General features: G+C 26.4%; 4 protein-coding genes across 5 annotated transcripts; 3 read left to right on the plus strand and 1 right to left on the minus strand.

Annotated features, from left to right (window-relative positions):
* The first annotated feature begins 3,229 nt into the window (after positions 1–3,229).
* On the plus strand, positions 3,230–6,842 carry LOC112683487 (dihydropteridine reductase). Its single transcript, XM_025554541.1, has 6 exons — positions 3,230–3,431; positions 3,531–3,676; positions 5,264–5,347; positions 5,880–5,985; positions 6,072–6,405; positions 6,677–6,842. Exons 2-6 carry the CDS (start codon positions 3,593–3,595, stop codon positions 6,774–6,776), a joined length of 708 nt encoding a protein of 235 aa, XP_025410326.1. The 5' UTR covers positions 3,230–3,431; positions 3,531–3,592; the 3' UTR covers positions 6,777–6,842.
* A 69-nt stretch (positions 6,843–6,911) lies between these two features.
* LOC112683479 (negative elongation factor B) lies at positions 6,912–8,917 on the minus strand. The gene has a single exon (XM_025554534.1). The coding sequence runs from the start codon at positions 8,763–8,765 to the stop codon at positions 6,993–6,995; it is 1,773 nt and encodes a 590-aa protein (XP_025410319.1). The 5' UTR covers positions 8,766–8,917; the 3' UTR covers positions 6,912–6,992.
* Positions 8,918–9,209: 292 nt separating this feature from the next.
* Positions 9,210–9,874, plus strand: LOC112684230. Its single transcript, XM_025555628.1, has 2 exons — positions 9,210–9,397; positions 9,658–9,874. Exons 1-2 carry the CDS (start codon positions 9,268–9,270, stop codon positions 9,861–9,863), a joined length of 336 nt encoding a protein of 111 aa, XP_025411413.1. The 5' UTR covers positions 9,210–9,267; the 3' UTR covers positions 9,864–9,874.
* A 3,176-nt stretch (positions 9,875–13,050) lies between these two features.
* Positions 13,051–18,350, plus strand: LOC112684181 (dynactin subunit 2). Of its 2 annotated transcripts, XM_025555549.1 has the most exons (8): positions 13,051–13,277; positions 13,916–13,990; positions 14,297–14,433; positions 14,505–14,613; positions 15,183–15,331; positions 16,262–16,475; positions 17,514–17,799; positions 17,972–18,350. In XM_025555549.1, exons 1-8 carry the CDS (start codon positions 13,239–13,241, stop codon positions 18,175–18,177), a joined length of 1,215 nt encoding a protein of 404 aa, XP_025411334.1. In that variant the 5' UTR covers positions 13,051–13,238; the 3' UTR covers positions 18,178–18,350. The 2 variants fall into 2 exon arrangements, with proteins under 2 accessions (XP_025411334.1, XP_025411342.1); XM_025555557.1 differs by lacking the exons at positions 13,051–13,277; positions 14,297–14,433.
* The last annotated feature ends 490 nt before the right edge of the window (positions 18,351–18,840 follow it).

Raw genomic sequence — 18,840 nt, forward strand, 5'->3', positions numbered from 1 at the left:
TGAAGAATGGGCCAAAAAATGGAAAATAAAAATGAATACAGAAAAATCTGTGCAAGTTACTTTCACTTTAAAACAATCTCCCTGTGAGTGCCCTCAATTAATTATAAACAACGCCCCCATCCCTGTCCAAATCAAAATCAAGTACTTAGGCATAACACTTGATAAAATACTAACCTGGGGCCCCCACCTAAAAGAAAAAAGAAAATCATCGAACAACAGACTTCACCTCCTCCGACCACTCCTAAACTCCAAAACAGTGGCGTACCGGTAAAGTGGCATGACGGGAAATGGGCCACGGGCCACGAATTTAGAGGGCCTATCAAGAATAATTATAGCAAATTCAAAAACAAATCACCATTATAGTTATATACAGGGCTCGGGAATTAAAGCATTTGCTTATTTTTATGGATTGACTTAAAATGTAGCAGAGTGCTATAGAAGTGTATATCAAGTTATTTCAGTTTTTCTGATTATTTTTGCTTATTTGACCAGTTTTTTTTTCAATGTTTTTATAGTTTTCTTCAGCAAAGTCGTTTTTGATAACATTAAAAATAAAAATAATTCTTCTTATCTACGTTGTCGCGTAGTTTGTCGCCGTCCGAAGCATTTTTGTATATATAAAATATATAAAATAAAATATAAAACGCTGAAAATAGAACTGAGTATTAAACGTCAAAATGATCAAAAACAGAAAGAACAGTTTACATTTTATTTTTCAGATAAAACCCTTAGAAAATCTACAAAATCCTTAAAGTCTTGAAAGAGAAGATTTATTTTTATTTGATTTGATTTTTTAGTTAGAATTTTATAGTTTTTTTTTTTTTTTTTTGAATAAATATTTTTGCTTGATTTTAAAATTTTTAAATGCTTATTTTATTGCTTATAATTATGTTTTTTAGCGCTTATTTTAATGATTTTATGTGCTATAAGTCCCGAGCACTGGTTATATATATAGCTGGTCGTTATGATGCAGTTTTTGCGCTTAAAATTAGATTTGTTGAAATTCAAAAAGCTTACAAAATTTATACTTTGCAGCTCGAAGTTAAATGTACGAAATGAAGCTGAAGGGATTAAAAAACAAATTGAAAATTGTAATTTTATTTGCACTTTAGTTTTCAATGTAAAGTTTTTAAAATTATAAAAATAATATTACACTAAACATGTTTTTAATCGTTTGTAACTTTAAAGGGCAGAATTTTGTAGGTGGTTATTTTTTGTAGGCAATTCATTATAACTCCTTTTTCCAAATTTGTAAAATTAAGGGCCTGTTGGATTATTTAGCCACGTACATTAAAAGTTCTGGTTACGCCACTGCTCCAAAATAACACTTCAAAACAAACGTATTATATATAAGTCAATCATAAGACCAGTCCGGTCTTATGGAATAGCAATCTAAGGTCCAGCAAAGCTCTCAATCATCAGACCAATTCAGGTTTTTCAATCAATTACGCTAAGGTTAATAACCAAAGCCCCCTGGTACGTTTTAAACTACCTTGCACAATGACTTAAAAATAATAACTACTCTTGAATTAGCCAAAACAACGTATAAACGTTTCCGCCAAAATTTAAACACGCATAGCAATACATTAATATCAAACATTTCCTCCCTTACCCTCCCAAAAAACCCGCCACGCAGACTAAAACGTAAATGGTGTAGACCTATTAAATTAGTAAAAGAGGTATTACCATTGGGTTTCTTCCTCAACACGATATTCATGTTACTTTGTTCTTTTTATTTTATCTAATTTGCTTATTGTAATTATTGTGTACACATTGTAAATTGTCTTTCTTAATAAAAAATTAAAAAAAAAAAATGTATATGTATAAAATGCCTATTATATTGTAGTTTGTGATATTTATTACTTTCCTAATTGTATTGTTAAAATGTCTGCAATGTGATTTATATTTAAATCATTTATTATCAAAGAATTTACGTCTTATATCATATAAGTATATATATATATAAATATTTTAATGGACAGAACGTCCATCAGATTTTCATCGTTGACACAACTGTAGTTATTTTCAAATATTCTTCGGTATAATTTGTGTTATTGATTAAACTCAAGTCTGATGTTTAATTTTTTACACAGCATTTTGATTTCAGTTCGCACTTGCAGCTTCACATCCAGTTTCTCGTAAAGTTCGAACAAACTGTTCATCATAGAAATCGTCCAGGTATTTTTCATGTCGAACCTTCTCCCCGAGCAAGATTCGAGTACTTTACTCGTGAACTATACAGCGAACATCAATTTCTCGCCGCCTTTCTCGTACGATTCGGTCAGCAGATGCTTCAAGTTGATGTCTTCCTTCGGTAGCAGTTTATTTTTTCCCAGAGTGATCATACCCAACTAGTGGCCTAGGTTTCTGATCAGCTATTTATCCGACAGAGTTGGGATTCCTTTGTTTTTCCCTAACAGGATCTAAAATCAAATAATACTTAATAATATTCTATGAGTATACGAAACAAAATATTGTGGTCGGATTGGGAAAAATTAAGAAAAGAAGCTTAATCCAACGATTTAAAAACTGTGTTCCACGTGCGCAATTATTTAACACAGACACGTGGGCTCCACCTCTCCCCCACCAACCTTACATATATTTTGAATACCACTTTTCTGTTACACAATTTTTTAAATTCCAAATATTAATACCAATAATATTAATAACAAACAATACAATGAATAAAGTATATACCAAATTATAACTGTATATATACATAACAGACATTACTATTTTTATTTTTTTCTGAAATGACGACGCCGTCAACTCTATACAGTTTGTGGTAATCAAAAATTGGGTTTATAAATCGAATGGTGCAATGTTTCAAAATCGAATTCGGTTTGAATGGCGATAGAATACCTAGAACACCTACGTGATATTAACAATCTTAATAGCCAATAAGTATTATGTAGGTACTCTAATTTATGACTACAAAACGGACGGATTTTTTTTAAAATTTTATCAAACCAATTATTGCTGTTTTCGTGAGCTTCACGCGATTGAAATCGTTCGATCTACATCTACTGGACACCGACGATAATATTAACACATAGTGTACAACACGAAACTGCACTGTTATTATTATACAATAAAATGCACCTACAGAGCGTGTATAATAATTAGTTAATTTTTTATATCGAGGCATGTTATCAGTGCACATGAATGCGTCGTGTAGCGACGGCAGCTACCTCCCGCGTTTAGCCTTGCGAATTTCAAATAATTCTGTTATTACGTTAACGCCTTACGGACACCCGGTGGTGGGTTGGGCGCTGCCGGACCGTCAGTCGTTTCATCGTCTCCTGCGCGTTCCTTTCTATGTTGCCCGTCGCGGTCGTTTGAGCAGCGCAAGGTTTACCACATTCGAGTTTCATCATCACGTTCGCGGCGGACGGTTGTTCTTGTCAGCCACTCTCACCAGCTTACCACAGGTACGGCGATTCGGTTTGGCTAAGACGAAGCAGCATCATTCATTACGTTGTAATGAATTAAAAATAATGTTATTTTCTCACGTCGTCTTATATTTAAAGGTTACCAGGTACACTATAAGTCGACGGACGAACCGTTGATAAGCCGCCCATACACTGCTACGATGTCTGTCGGTAAAGTTTTGGTATACGGAGGAAAAGGAGCTTTGGGTTCGACATGTATATCGTTCCTGTCGGCTCAAAAATACGTAAGTACCGATTTTCGTGTACCCATGCAGTTCATGAACCGTGGCTGCGGTTGTGACTTGCTAACAAATATATGAATGGGGTTCTACTATACCAGTGACCGGCGTCTTACACATGTTTTTATGAAAGTATTTCCGTCTTGTGTCGAGCTGGCCGCTATTTGGCAACAGTGGACCGTTATAATACTTTTACAATCCGAGGTCATCTCAATACCTGCCTATACAAATATAATCTTGGCTTTTTCCATAATTTTATTTATAATCTTTTATAAATAATTATCCAATGGATATACCAGTTGTCTACTTTAGAATGATATATTATGATATTCAAAGCATCTATACTAATATGTTGAATTGATGTTTGCAATAAATTAACATATTATTTTTCTCCGCATTAGACACATATTTTAGAGATTAAAGTTTAAGATTTATTTAAAATTACTTATTTTATTTTATTTTAAAAACAAATCTAGTTTTCAAAATATTGTTAACAATATTAATCAATATAATTCAAGTAATCAAGTATTAACATCAGTTCTAAAATTCAACTGCAAAGTATAAATAATATATAGTTTAAATAATTTAAATAATCCTAAATTACTACCTATTTGGCTAATTACAAGTTACTATACGTTATAATAAAACCTAATTTATAATTATAGTAATATTATTTTTATCTGAAATGCAAAAAAACAATTAAAGTTAGTTTATGGTAAAAAATAAATGAAAATTATACATTATACCTATATCTTAAATATTTCAATATAATTTTACTACTGAATTTTTAACTCTAATGATAACAGTTTAATATAACCCATTTACATAGCATATTATATAATTATGTTGGTGTATAATATGTCTTCTTGGGTATTTAACTCAATTATTGCTATAAACCAATAGATTATTGCTGTGCATAGATGTATTAGTAATTATAAATTATTTTCTGATGAAATTTAATGTAATGTATGTACCAATGATATCCAAATTATTTTTAATTTAACTTAAATTATTAAGTGAATTAAAATAATAACAACACACATATTAAATATATTGTATTTTTATTTTATTTTTTATAATTATTTAATTTTTGTATATATTTTCAATCACATTAATTTTATTGAATAAATTGAATTTCTATTTTTGTGTAATGCTAAAATATTTTGAATTGTAAAATAATTAAACATGGTCTTATAAATATTTTAAAATATATAGAGAATGCATATTACTTTTAATTATAAAAATTCAAATTTATTTATGTAATACATTAATTATATTTAATAATTGATCAGTAATTATATCCTATTTATTAATTATAAAATTGATATAATGTATCATAATAAAAATAAATTTTATATTGAACAAAGTATCAGATTTAAATCATATAGTTTTAATTAATGGTAACAGAAATATGTATTAATATTATATAATATTTAGATATTTTATGTCTAAAATTATTTATTTTTTTTTTAATTATTAATTTGTATATTTTAAATACTATAGATATTTATTAAATTACATACAATTGAAAGATAATTTATGCAGTATTTCAGTCATAAAAATTATATAATTTATTTATATTTTTATTTTCAGTGGGTTGGATCAATTGATTTACAACAGAATGATAATGCTAACGCCAATGTGATTGTCAAACGTGATGCTTCATTATTAGAACAAGTAATTAAATTATATATGTATTAGATATTACCCTAAATATATAGAGAAGACAATACATATTTTACTTTATATCAAATTATTTAAGCTAAATTATGCTTGAGTAATAAAATAATAATTAATATTCTTTTTTTTCTTTTAACAAAACCAAAGAATTTACCGATAAATATCTTATACATAATAATGTTTTTCATGTTTAAACTTTTCCTTTTAAAATTTCAGCTTCATGATTATCAGTGTTTGATAATATGTATACATACTTCAATTATTTCCGTGTAAACCAATATTAAATAGAGTATTGATTATGGTTTTAGGTATAAATTTATTTGTACATTGGACATAAACTGAAAATGTCTTTTTACTCTTCTAAATTTTTTTCAAACTACCTATTACTAAATCTAAATGTATATAATATTATTTATTACAAAATATAAAATAAATGTTTTATATATTTTTTTTAAATAATTATCTTATAATTAATACAGTAAAAATACATCTACATTTTTCATTAAGTTAATTTTTTTTTTTTTATAAGGAATCTGATATTTTGAAGGAACTGGATTCAGTTTTAGGATCTGATAAAATAGATGCTGTAATATGTGTTGCTGGAGGATGGGCTGGTGGCAGCTCTAGTTCTGAAGGTAAATTAAATTAAAATAAAATAGTTTTTAGTTCAAAATGAAAGATTTCCTTTTATTTACAGAAATAATAATTATTATATTTATAGATTTTGTAAAAAATACCGATCTCATGTTAAAACAAAGTGTTTGGAGCTCAGTTATAGCATCATCTATTGCATCTAAATACTTAAAACCTGGAGGCATTATAGTATTGACTGGAGCTAAAGCTGCTCTAGGTCCTACACCAGGAATGATAGGCTATGGCCTTTCTAAAGCAGCTATACATCATCTAACAAAATCTTTGGCTGATGAAAATGGCGGTTTACCAACAGGAGCTCAGGCTCTTTCAATATTGCCTGTTACTCTTGATACACCAATGAACCGTAAATGGATGCCTAAAGCTGATACCACAACTTGGACACCATTAGAGTTTGTAGCAGAGTAAGTGAAAAATATTTAAAATATTTAATTTTTACATGGTGTTTATTTTATATTATTTTTTAAAAATCTATTATACATATTTTTTGTGATTCCTTTAAATTATTTTTATTTTTGTTATTTTTCATAAGAAAAAATATTTGTATTATTTTAAAATATTTAAATAATAACAAAAAGTATTAATAAATTTATATTATTCATACCTATATTTTTTGTTTGGTATTTATATATTAGAAATGTACCATTTGTTTAAGTTACTTATTTTACTTTTCAGATTATTTTCCAAATGGATTAAAGGTGAAGAAAGACCTCCTAATGGTTCACTTGTTCAGCTCAACACAAAAGAAAATAAAACTACTTTGGATATTGAATAATTTGCTTACCATCTTATATAAAAATAATTTTGAACCTTCCAATAACTATCTGTTAAATAATATTTAGTTGTATTTATTTATTTATTTTTTTCCATTTTATATTAAAGGTTTAAGGGTTATACAATATACAAATAATTTAAATAATATGGTAATCTCTTTTATTGTACAATAGGAATTTGTTATCACTATAAAAATATATACATACATAATAGAATATTAATAATGTGATGGTGTTGGTACACTCATCAATGGTGATTCTAAATAATCAAAACTTGGTGGCTCTGGTGGTGGTTCTGTATCAGTTGATATTTTTTCTACAAAATCTGTATATAGTTTATGTACAGCTTCATCATGTGTAGAACTTGGTTGTAAAACTTTAGTTAATGTACTTAATCTACTTGGTGGTAACTTTGGATAAACATGCCATACTAGTTTTAATACATGTCTAACTACATTTTCTCTACTTAGTCCTGTACAAAAGAATTCATCAAATATTACAGTACAAAAATCTTCCGCAGCAAATTCTTCAACTTGTTGAATTAATAATGCCACCAAGAAATGAAGAAATGGATCTTCAAAAGCACGGTCATGATCGCAATTAGCCAAAGATCCTAGTATTCTCATTAATGCTAATCTGTCTTTAGCTTTAGCAACATGTAATGTGTAATACATGGCAACTGTACATGCAACACTACTCTCTTGTATATATGCTTGGACAGCATCTGGAACAGGTCCGGAATGTTCAATAATAGTAATAGCAGATTCTCTTTCATCAAGTGGCATTTTAGTATTTAACGCTCTAACCTGATCATCAACCATGAGTGACATCAGGGCAGGCATGAATTTGGTAACTACTTGACTATCAAGTTTTGGTTCTTTAAAATCTTGGGTATCTATCATAACCCAAGCACTCAAACCAAGAGATAACATTCTCAACAATAAAACTAACACATGATTTTCCCGTGGCAAATTTTCATTATTAATTAAATGATGAAGTATTCGAATAGTTGAGGTGGCTAGAAAATTAATAGCATATGGGTCACATAATGTCATAGACAAATCTCCTAAAACTGTTTCATGTCCTCTTTTGATGCTATCCAAAAATCCTTGAAGTTCACGAGACCGCTTAACATCAACATTACGTTCTCGAATGCAAGCATCAAGACACCAAGTAAACTTATGGCATGGATCGATAGATATAATATCTTGTATTTCCAAATCGTGCAAGGCCATTAAAAGTTCAGCTCTTAGAGTACAATAATGAACATTATGAGTACGCAAAAATAATGTTCTCAAAAATTGCAAAACCATATCATACAACTTAATACTAGATCCAATCATATGTGCAAGTTTTTGTACCACTTCTCCTTGGCGTCTCAATTTTGGCGAAGGAGTAAAGAATAAGTTTGCCAAATTGTTGTGATCAAAAAGAATATTTTCTTTTTCTCTAATATACTGTGTTAGTAAAGGAGATACTTCATTGACTAATAATGATTGATTATCTTTCCAAATTTGTCTTTTAACCTCTGTGTCAGTATCTTTATAAAGTTCAGTGTCTTTAACTAGTACATTTAAGTATTTATCATCAATATGAGATATATTTTTCAATATGGCCATTATAATGGGTCTGAGTTGTTTTACATGAACTGAAGGGAAACTTTTAGCTAACATATCCTTAAGCTTACGATCTCTATCACGTCCTTCTTTTTTCCCTATTTCTTCGATATGAGCAACTAATTTATCACGCAATGCTTCTAATATTGAATTATGAAAATCTAAACGACGGATGCCATGAAGATCAAGTAAAGGCAACATTTGACGAAGAGATGGTAAATGTATTCCATTGTCAACTTGAAATTCCTCAATAGCCTTTAGAGGATCCGTACAGTTGGTAAGTGTTTCTAATAAATATGTTTGGCCATGAATACCTGATTCAGATTGTTGATTTGGGTGAACTGTGAACATGGAACGTTGACGTCCACCACTCATTTTGAACGAATTAATAAAATATTATACAAATAAAATTAAATGTTAACACTGTTATTAAATTTTAATTCCTAACACATTACAACGAAAAAGAGGAAACTTAAGCTAACCCGTTTACACTCATGTTCAATAAAGTTTAATATTTTTTTAATCAATTTTCAGTTTTTGTTGTTTACAACATTACTATTTGGATGACGTCATAATAATGATAACAGATTGTTTATACAAATTATAAAATATTAAAATTAAAAGTAAAATAATAGATTTATGAAAAAATAAAATAAAAGTAATACGATAATGAATTTATACATAGGTATTGATATTATAATAAATCTCAGAATAATTAAGTATATTTTATTAAACAGCCATTTTTGTTATGAGAACCCCTGAAACCTAATAATTGATAAAAACATAAACTTTTTTTCATGAATTACATAGGAATTTTTTTATTATTAAAAGTACGATGAAGTAATGCCGGTTTTCCACTAAACGGACAGTTGTGTTTATGTTGTGTCTGAGTCTTCTACAACCTGATAAACAAAAACAAAAATTGAAACAAAACAAAAACTTTTGTTTCCATCAAACGGGCTACATTTTGTACGAGTTTGGTTTTTGTATTCGATCCTTTTCCACTGGTTGTTACGAGTTTTTATTTATTATTATTATTATTATTTAATTATTAAACATAATAATTTTTATATATATATATATATATAATAATGAATACATTTATTCAAATACTCAATTTCTTTACAACACTGGCTATTCACCAAATTACTTAAATTAATTATATTATTATTATATTATTACATTATTACTTTCGTTTACTTACTTAGTCTAGTATTTAAGTACAGAATTTGTATTCAGATTTCGTGAATTCGTAATTCGTTTACAGACACAACACGATCGTTTCTATTAAACAGACTCGAGTTTCAAAGCACATCGAAACCTTTTGATGTTACCGCTTCCGAGCGAGACATGAAAAACAAAACTCCAGCTGTCGCAAAACACGTCGGTCTTCAATATGTTTGCGAAAAGTTCCAGTTTTGTTTTATTCAACACGAGTTTTTGTTTTGTTCGTTTAGTGGAAAAACGGCATAAGAAAGCTATTATGGAATACTATGAATTAATTTTGTTAAGTTGTCCTTAATATGTACTTCTAGTAAATGTGTGCAATTTTATGTTGTACCCACGATTTAGTAGGTATATTATTTTAAATAGTATTTTTACCTAAGTGATTTATTCGGGATTTGTTGCATTTGCATATTCATTAATTATGATTGTAGAGTAATCTGACTAAGATATCAATTTGTTTTGAAACATAATGAATTAATGAAAATTTAAATACAAAAATTTAAATTGTATATTTTTGCATATTTTGCCGTTTTCTAGGCAAAATACATACTTTTAATTTTGCAATTGAATTTAATGCATATATACCCCTTTTTAATGTTTCATGTGAAGCAAAATTTATTTTAAAAGTTAACATTTTTTTTTTTTTTCATTTTTGTAATTCCTACTGAACCTTTTTTTCATTGTAGGTAAAGAAGAAGAGGAAAATCAATTTAATCATACAAAATACCTAATATTATAGTTTTAGATTTCATTGTTGTCAAAAATTACTAAATAAAAAAAAATGTTCATTATTTAGAAACGAGGGAAGAATTAGGTTTTTTTTCTTCAAGCCAGTCACGGAATAGGATTAATTAATTTTTTTTTTACAAAATTAACGCGAATATGAATTGGTCTCTTTTTTAAATTATCTCTCCTTTAAAACTCTAACTTTGAATAAGGCCAAAAGATTTTTAAAAATTTAACAATGAACATTTTAAAACTAATATAGAAATATAGGAGCTATTATGTATTAAAAATTAATTCACATACCTATTGATCGAAATCAATATTGTTATGTAAGATAAATATATCCTTATCCTCCATATCCTTCAAACAATCCTCAAATCAATATAGGTACACAAAAAACATTGTATACGAGTCATTTAAAAGAAAAATTTGAACTTATGCCATTCAGATTTGTGGTTGCCTCGAAAATTTGTATTTTATACCTACGAGTTTCAGTCAATCGCCCTCCGTATCATCACTTTTGCGCCATAGTATATATAAAATGGATTTACTGTTAAAGATTGATTTGACAATACTATGAGTATCTTTTTGTTCCTTTTTCTTACTTTTTTAGTAAAATGTAAAACTGCATAAAAATGAATTAATTTCTGCTGTTGCGCTTATAAAATTGTATTGCAAATCAATACTATGATAAAAATATTAAGTACGTTTGGACAATTATTTTCATAATAAAAGTTATCTCTAATGGTTTTACTCATGGTTGAGACTAGGACTTTACTAAAACTCAAAACGTGAGGAACAAGTTATATTTTAAAAATATTAGTGAATAAACAAAGGGATTATCAATACGTTAGCTGCCACGTATTTAAATATAACCGAGTTTAAAAAGAATCTTTTCTTATTTGCATAAAATTATTATTTAGTTTTTATTATTATAACTTCAAATTAATATTTTAAGAGTTAATTTATATAACAGTTATACAAGCTTAATATACTCGTAGGTCTAGATAAAAAAATAAATAATAATAATAAAATATATTCTTTGTCTAATTAGGTTAGCAAATTCAGGTAATCCGTGATATTTTAGTGTTTATATTATTTTTTGGCATCATTGGTACACTATTTTCTAATAGTTCGTCTCCCCTACCTTCTACTGTAAAATTCATACTACCAACCCTGTTCAGTTTATATTCTGGTCTGTTATATTATTGATTATAAATTAAATGGTTTAATATATTTTTTAAGAACACTTGTGTTTCATAGTATTCATCTGTACCAGTGTATGTCCAGTTTCTTATAAAAATGAATTTGTTCGGCTTCTCGTTCTTTTTTTAAAAAAAGGAACTTGTTCAATTACTTGTTGCTCAAAAAAAAGAATTTGTTGCTTTGAAAAATTAACGACTGCCTTTTTAGTTCCAAATAAAATAAAAATTCTTATTTAATCATCAATGTTTTTTATTCATATGTCATACTTACTTAACTTTTTAATTATACATTTATTTATAAGTATTTATTATAAATAGTTAGATATTAGTTAGGTACTACCAAGTCCCAACCAGCATCATAAATGATTTTATTGTCAAATTTTCGATGTGCATGCTATTTTCAGACGCGATGACAATTTATATTTGTAATATAATATATTGGTAAATATTTAAATTTGTTCTATGATTTATATACACATTTCTACAATATATATTACCTATATTATAACTTATAAAAAAATGATTAATAAAGTGACAAATTACTTTATTGTAATGATAAACGAATACCTAACATTAAAGTCGATAGCCGGTACTCGATAACGATTAGGTACTAAATTGGCAATACACACTACTAAGAAAAAATATATTTTAATTTTAATTAGGTATCTTTAAATTAGGTATTTGGACTTATGGTCTCCAACTGTGGGGAAATGCTATAAAATCAAATTTAAATCGAATACAGGCTTTTCAAAATATTGCATTAAGGAAATTAACTAACTCCCCTCCTTACGTTTCAAACCATACCCTTCACTCAGACCTTAAAATCAAAATAGTAAAAGAAGAAGCAATAACTTGCTATAAAAGATTCCACAACCGTCTAGCATCTTATTCTAATCCTCTAATTAAAGGTCTTTCATCAAATGATATCCCGGGCAATCCTCCAAGGCGCTTAAAACGCAACTGGTGTAGAGATTTTTAAATAATATAAAAAAAAAAAAAAAGAATAATATAAATATAGATATATGTATAAATTAATATAACCTCAATTAAAAGTGTCATCCCTGGATGGCTGCTTTTATCAAGCTTATTCTTGTATTTAATCTAACTTAGCAAAAACTCTTATTGTACCCTTAGGTATAGATTGTGTATGTAATAATAATAAATAAAAAAAAAAAAATTAGGTATCTGTGTTAATTGGAACTTGAAAAAACGAAAAACGTTCCTATTTCATCAAAAAACAGAACAGTTCATGATCCTCCTTATTTTTTTTTTTTTTAAATGGAATTCGTTTCTTTCAAATACTAATCTGTACTCATTTATTTTAAGATTATATTCCAATCAATATCAACTAAAAGAATATATTTACATGGCACATAATGAATGAGAATGCAGATTTTGCGCTGCAAAGAGTTCTAAGACTACGATGGCACGGTCTGTCTTCTGGTTTTATCATTACATTGATATCTATTTATATTGTTATCAACAACTTTTAATGATTGTATCTTGAAGTCGACTGCACAATTATTGTATACTTGCTAGTGTTGATAATTTGAGCACTTAATTATAACAAAGGTTGTAACTTTCATAAGTTCAATAGCATTGATTAATTTACCTTCCATATAATAAAATATATTTAAACATATTTTGTGTAAATACATTTCTCTGTTTCTAATATTTTGATTAATTAAAAATGGCTGTTGATTCTAAATATGCACATTTAAAAGGAATTGTAAGTAATTTTTTGTAAAGATTACTATTTATCTCTAAATGATTTTTAAATTTAAGCTTTATGTCCATATACAATTAATTGTTTTTTTTTTTTTTTTAAATAAAACACTAGAAAATTTATTTGTAGACATTTTGATATTGATGTATTTGTAATATATTATATAATAGGGTTGGTGTGATATTGATTTTTCATTTTGTTATTAAGGTGTACTGAAAAGTGATTTTTTATTTGTAAAATAAATATATTTTAAATAATTTTCAGTTTAAAAGTGTTTATTTTTGGATTTTGACAATATATATGCATTTATAAGTACTGTTTGAAATAATAAATATTAAACAAACATAAAGTGTCTGTAAAATAAATTATATTAAATTATAACTATAATATGTGCGCTTATTTAGAATCTTTTACCATATCTCTGCTGTTTTTTAATAATTATTAATAATTATAATATAAAATATATTATTTATTAAACTAATATTTAATGGATTTCAGTAAATTTGTATTAGAAGTATAATACTATTTCATTTTACATTAACATTCAACTTATAACAATGTATTTAATTAATTAGAATACTTCATTTTAGTTGTAAAATGTTATCATTTATGTTATTTTTTGATTCTAATTTATTTTTTAGGCTTATGATCAACCTGATGTCTATGAAACTTTTGATTTGCCTGAAGATGACCAACAACTTGATTATGCAGAAGAGGTAATGTTTAATATGTATTTACTAATAAACTGTATTAACATATTATACAGATTTATAAGTTTAATATAAATAAATAAATAAATAAATTTTTTTTATTAATTATTATAATTTTAAAATAAATTTTATGAAATATTTTTTTTTTATTACCTACATTCAGAAATAAGTTACAATAATGCTTGAAAATTGTGTCTGTACATTTGTAAAATTTAAATACATTTTTCTTATTTTATTTTTTTTTTTTAAAAAAAATTAAGTTTATTTAATATAATTATGTGTATACCAAAAATAAATTTCATTTTAATGAAGGATAATGAAGATATTAGTCGCATTAAAGTTGAACCAACTGAAGCATTTAAACGATTTAAAGATGAAGTTCTAAGTTCAGAAAATATTGATTTTTCTGATAAATTGGGTAGATCATTAAAAACTGGATATAAATCAAAGTATATATTCACTAGTTTCTTTTTCTTGTATTTATTGATTTTTATAAATATAATTTTTAATATTTAAACAGTGAACATTGGGAATTAGCAGCACATGGAAAAAAAGAAACCCCATTAGAAAAATATTATAGATTGAAGTTGGAAACTGAAGAATTGGTTCAAGAAATTAATTCGTTGCAGGTTAATTTTTATGTTTTAATATTTAAAAATAATTAATGTGTATATATTATTTTATTATTAGAAGTGGTTTAAAATTCTGACAAATAACATTTTTCAAAAATTATATTGTTCAATATGGATTTGGTTTAGAATATTTTTTTTAAGATCATTGTATATAGTTAATTTAAATTTAATTAATCAAAAATTTTGTTTTTATACAAAATTTAATTTTTAAATTAAAACTGGTCATAAATATTTGCACATATTACACAATAATTCTTAAGATTTTTATTTTTTATGTCTAATTAATTTTTATATTAATTACTTATTAACAATATTAATTTTTTATAATTCTTTAATTATTACTTGTTACTAAAAAATGATTAACTGTTTGAGCTGATCATATTTTTTATAATATAACTGTTGACCAACTTTATTTGGTGTATTGGGAGTACTAGATTTTGTTTTTGTTGGATTGTTGATAGGTTGGAACATATTATGTAAGATCATGACTAAATTATTGAGTGGTAATCCATCCGAAAATTAATCAGAAACTAAACTATAATTAATCTATTACACTTGTGTTGTAGGAAAATAAAAATGACCTCGATGAACAGTCCTGTGCTAACATAGGATCTCAAGTGCAATCAGTTTTACTAAAATTATCTACATTGAATGTAGAAAAGTCTTTAGAACAACAATTAGGAATGTTAGGAGCGTCTGACATTGATAATTTGCAGTAAGTATTATAAAAATAGACTTGTTTATAAATTAATGGCCTTTGTTCTTAGATATATGTTTAAAATGTTGACAAAAAAGTAAAAACGGTTAATAATTCTTAAAAGTAAATTTTTATTTAACTTATTTTTTTTTCTTCTATGATTGTAACTATGCTTTGTAGCCATTAATATAATATTATCATACCACATATCTATCTTGAATCAGTTCCATCCAGTTTTATTGAATTCATTCTCAGATCATTTTCTATTTAATTTGTCAATAACTTTAGGTATATTCATTTATTTTTCAAAATGTATTTTCAATAGTCTAACATTTTAATTATAACTTAATTTTTTTAAAAAAATTATTTTTTTTTAAATATTCAATATTGTATCATAAACATATATTATCATGATATTGATATAAATTGTTTAAATTTAGATATAGCAAATTTTAAAATAAAGTCTACTTAATAATAATGAATTTACATTAATATTTATTTTGTATATGTTAATGTTAATATTGTAATATTTTTTTTTCCATCATGTTCTAATATGTTTCTATAAGTTTAAGCATGACCGGCGATAAAAATTGCAAGGCCCCGTGCAAAATAATTTAAATAAAACAATATGTGACAACTACTGTTAATAAAAATATAACAAATATTATATTCATCAAATTCAATAACCAGTATTTTTAAAAACACATTACATTGGCACTGTTCTCCAAAATATTACAAAACTATTATTTCAACTGTGGTTTGAAAAACAATATTATTTTTTTTGTAAATTATATATTTGTTTTTTTATAGAGAGCTCCGCTCCTGTGGGGCTTTATGAACGTGCACCAGATGCACTCCCCTTGCGCCTAAGTTTAAAATACAGATACTCTTATATAACACTCTTAACTGTTTATTAATAATTTAAATGAAATGTTATGTATGTTTTAGAAAGTACATAGAGACAGTTACTGAATTGTTAAAAAAACAACCAGATATTAATGATAAATCACAAGTTACTAAGGAAAATGTTTCTCAGGCATTGAATTTCCAAGCTCTTATAAGACCTAATAGAGCACAACTTGATCAAGTGTCTCAAATATCTCGACTGGAAGAACGTTTGCGTAAATTAGAAGGAACAGTTGGTTCTGGTGCTTTATCATTAGTAAGATAATATTTCATGTTTTTAATATTTTGAAACTAAAATTATGTTAAATTTATTATTGTTAATTGAAATAAGTTAGGAAATCTTGATGATTCTTGTTTATTAAAAAAAAAATTTAATAATTGATTTAAAGTCCCTTATTAATTTTAAATTATCAGTTATTTATGATGGCAAGAAAAGAGAATGTGATGAAGGTCATAAACGACTTTATGGTTGTGGAGAATGCATAGGGGAAACAAGAAAAAGAGACAATTGTGGATTGAGTTAGATTCAGATCATGGAACCAAGGGGAGTTAGGTATACAAGGTAATATAGATCTGTGACAGGTAGTGAAATTAAAGGAAAGAGAAGACCAAAGGCTTTTTTTAGAATTTTGTGAATAATGTGAAGTAAATCAGAAGTGTTAATTTTTAATGAAGAAGGAACAATTATGTTTTTGGTAGAGGTGGCTAGTTGATCAGCTGTATCATTACCTAGGAAACCAACGAACCCAAAGGAATTCGATGGCTTAATGTGATAAGAGAAATTGACGTGTTAGAGATTTTATTATGAAATTAGTAGAGAAATAGAAGAGTTGAAGGGGTTTGATTGAAGAGAAAGTAGGCATGATTGAGAATCAGAAACAATTTGAAATTTTTGGGAATTTATAGAAAAAAAAAGTTGAAGGGCATGAATGATGGCATAGGCTTCAAAATTAAATGAAAATACTGCTGTGTAAAAATTGGAAACTAAAGACATTTATAAGTAAAAGTATGCATTATTTACTTACATATAAATTTACTCATTTACTCAAACTGTTATGTCCAAAAATAATTAATTTTAAATTGCCTTAAGAATTTAGATTATATAAATTATTATATAATTTATATAATATAATTATTGGTACTAGTATACTACTTTACTTTTTATTGCTACATTTGTATGCAGTGTATAAATATACAAATTATAGTTGACCTTAAGTTTATATATTTGACAAATTCTCTTATAAATATTTTGCTATTATTGATAAATTATAATCAAATTTTTTAATATTTCCAGAAACGGTTAGGTATTTGCGAGAATGGTGGTTTAATTGAAGCAGTTCGTCTATTATTAGGACAACTGTCTGTTCTAGATTCATCTCAATTAGATGCAGTCGATACTCGAGTTTCTAATTTATTACCTAAACTTGAACAAACAGCTGCAAAATTAGATGGTCAAGATAATGAAAAAGACAAAAAAATAAATGAACTTTATGAAACAGTTCTTAAAGCTAAAAAAGAAGCACATTTATTACCAGATGTTCTACAAAGGATGGTAGCATTAGAATCATTGCACCAAAAAGGTAAGATATTACTTAATAATTTAAATGACCTTTGAATGAAGTATTGTTTATATATTTAATATTATTGTAGTACTGTAACAGTACCATAATAAATAATGAGTATTTTAGAATAAAAAGGAAATTATCTAAGTTTAAACAACCTTTAAAATGTAATGGTTATATTTTATTTCAGTTGGAAAATTAGTTGTGACAATTAGCAACCTGAATGCCCAACACGCAGAAAATTATCAAAATATTGAAAAAAATGGAGCATTTCTTAAAACTATTGAATCTCATATAAACGAAAATATGATAAAAATTAACTCTAATTTGCAATCATTAAACACACGAGTGGAAGTTGTTGCAGAGAAATTGAAAAAATCTGGAGATAAATCCTAAAATTAAATCGAATGAAATATTTTTGAAATAAAGTTTACAAATTCAATACAATGATCATTTTATTTATTTACTTTAATTAATTCACAAAATATAATGCTTACTTAATGTTCATGCTTTACAAGTTGAGATAATTTTATTATTTAATATATTTTACATTGCTATTTTATTTTAAATTTTGTTTAATTTTAATTCATTAGTAAAGGCTTTTGACTATAAATCTCTTTCTTTTAATATATATTTAAGTCTTCAAGGTATTATATGCCAATTTATATTTCAAGACTAGGTCCTATTTTTAATGTTTGAAGTTCATAAGTGAACATTTGAAAAGATTAAAAACTATTAAATTGTTTATTGTTGTCTTTGATCAAGTCTGAGGTAATTTTATTTTATAAATCAGCTATTAAAACCTTATTTAAAAAAATATGTATTTGTTTTTATCTAATTTTATGTAATATTCATATGTGTGTGTATATATGAGTGTGTGAGTGAATGAATTAAATGTACGATGCATCTGTTTAAATATCAGACACCGACTGTTGAAATTACAATTAGAATTAGGTAATATTCCATATTGTCATAAGATATGCAGATGTTGAAAACGGAATTCAGTGGTGATATCAACAAGTTGTTTGGTTTTTGTCTTGAGTTATAATCAGCATATTG

Source organism: Sipha flava, unplaced genomic scaffold (genome assembly GCF_003268045.1).
Source record: "Sipha flava isolate LNK unplaced genomic scaffold, YSA_version1 104_pilon_pilon, whole genome shotgun sequence".
Classification (NCBI taxonomy): domain Eukaryota; kingdom Metazoa; phylum Arthropoda; class Insecta; order Hemiptera; family Aphididae; genus Sipha; species Sipha flava.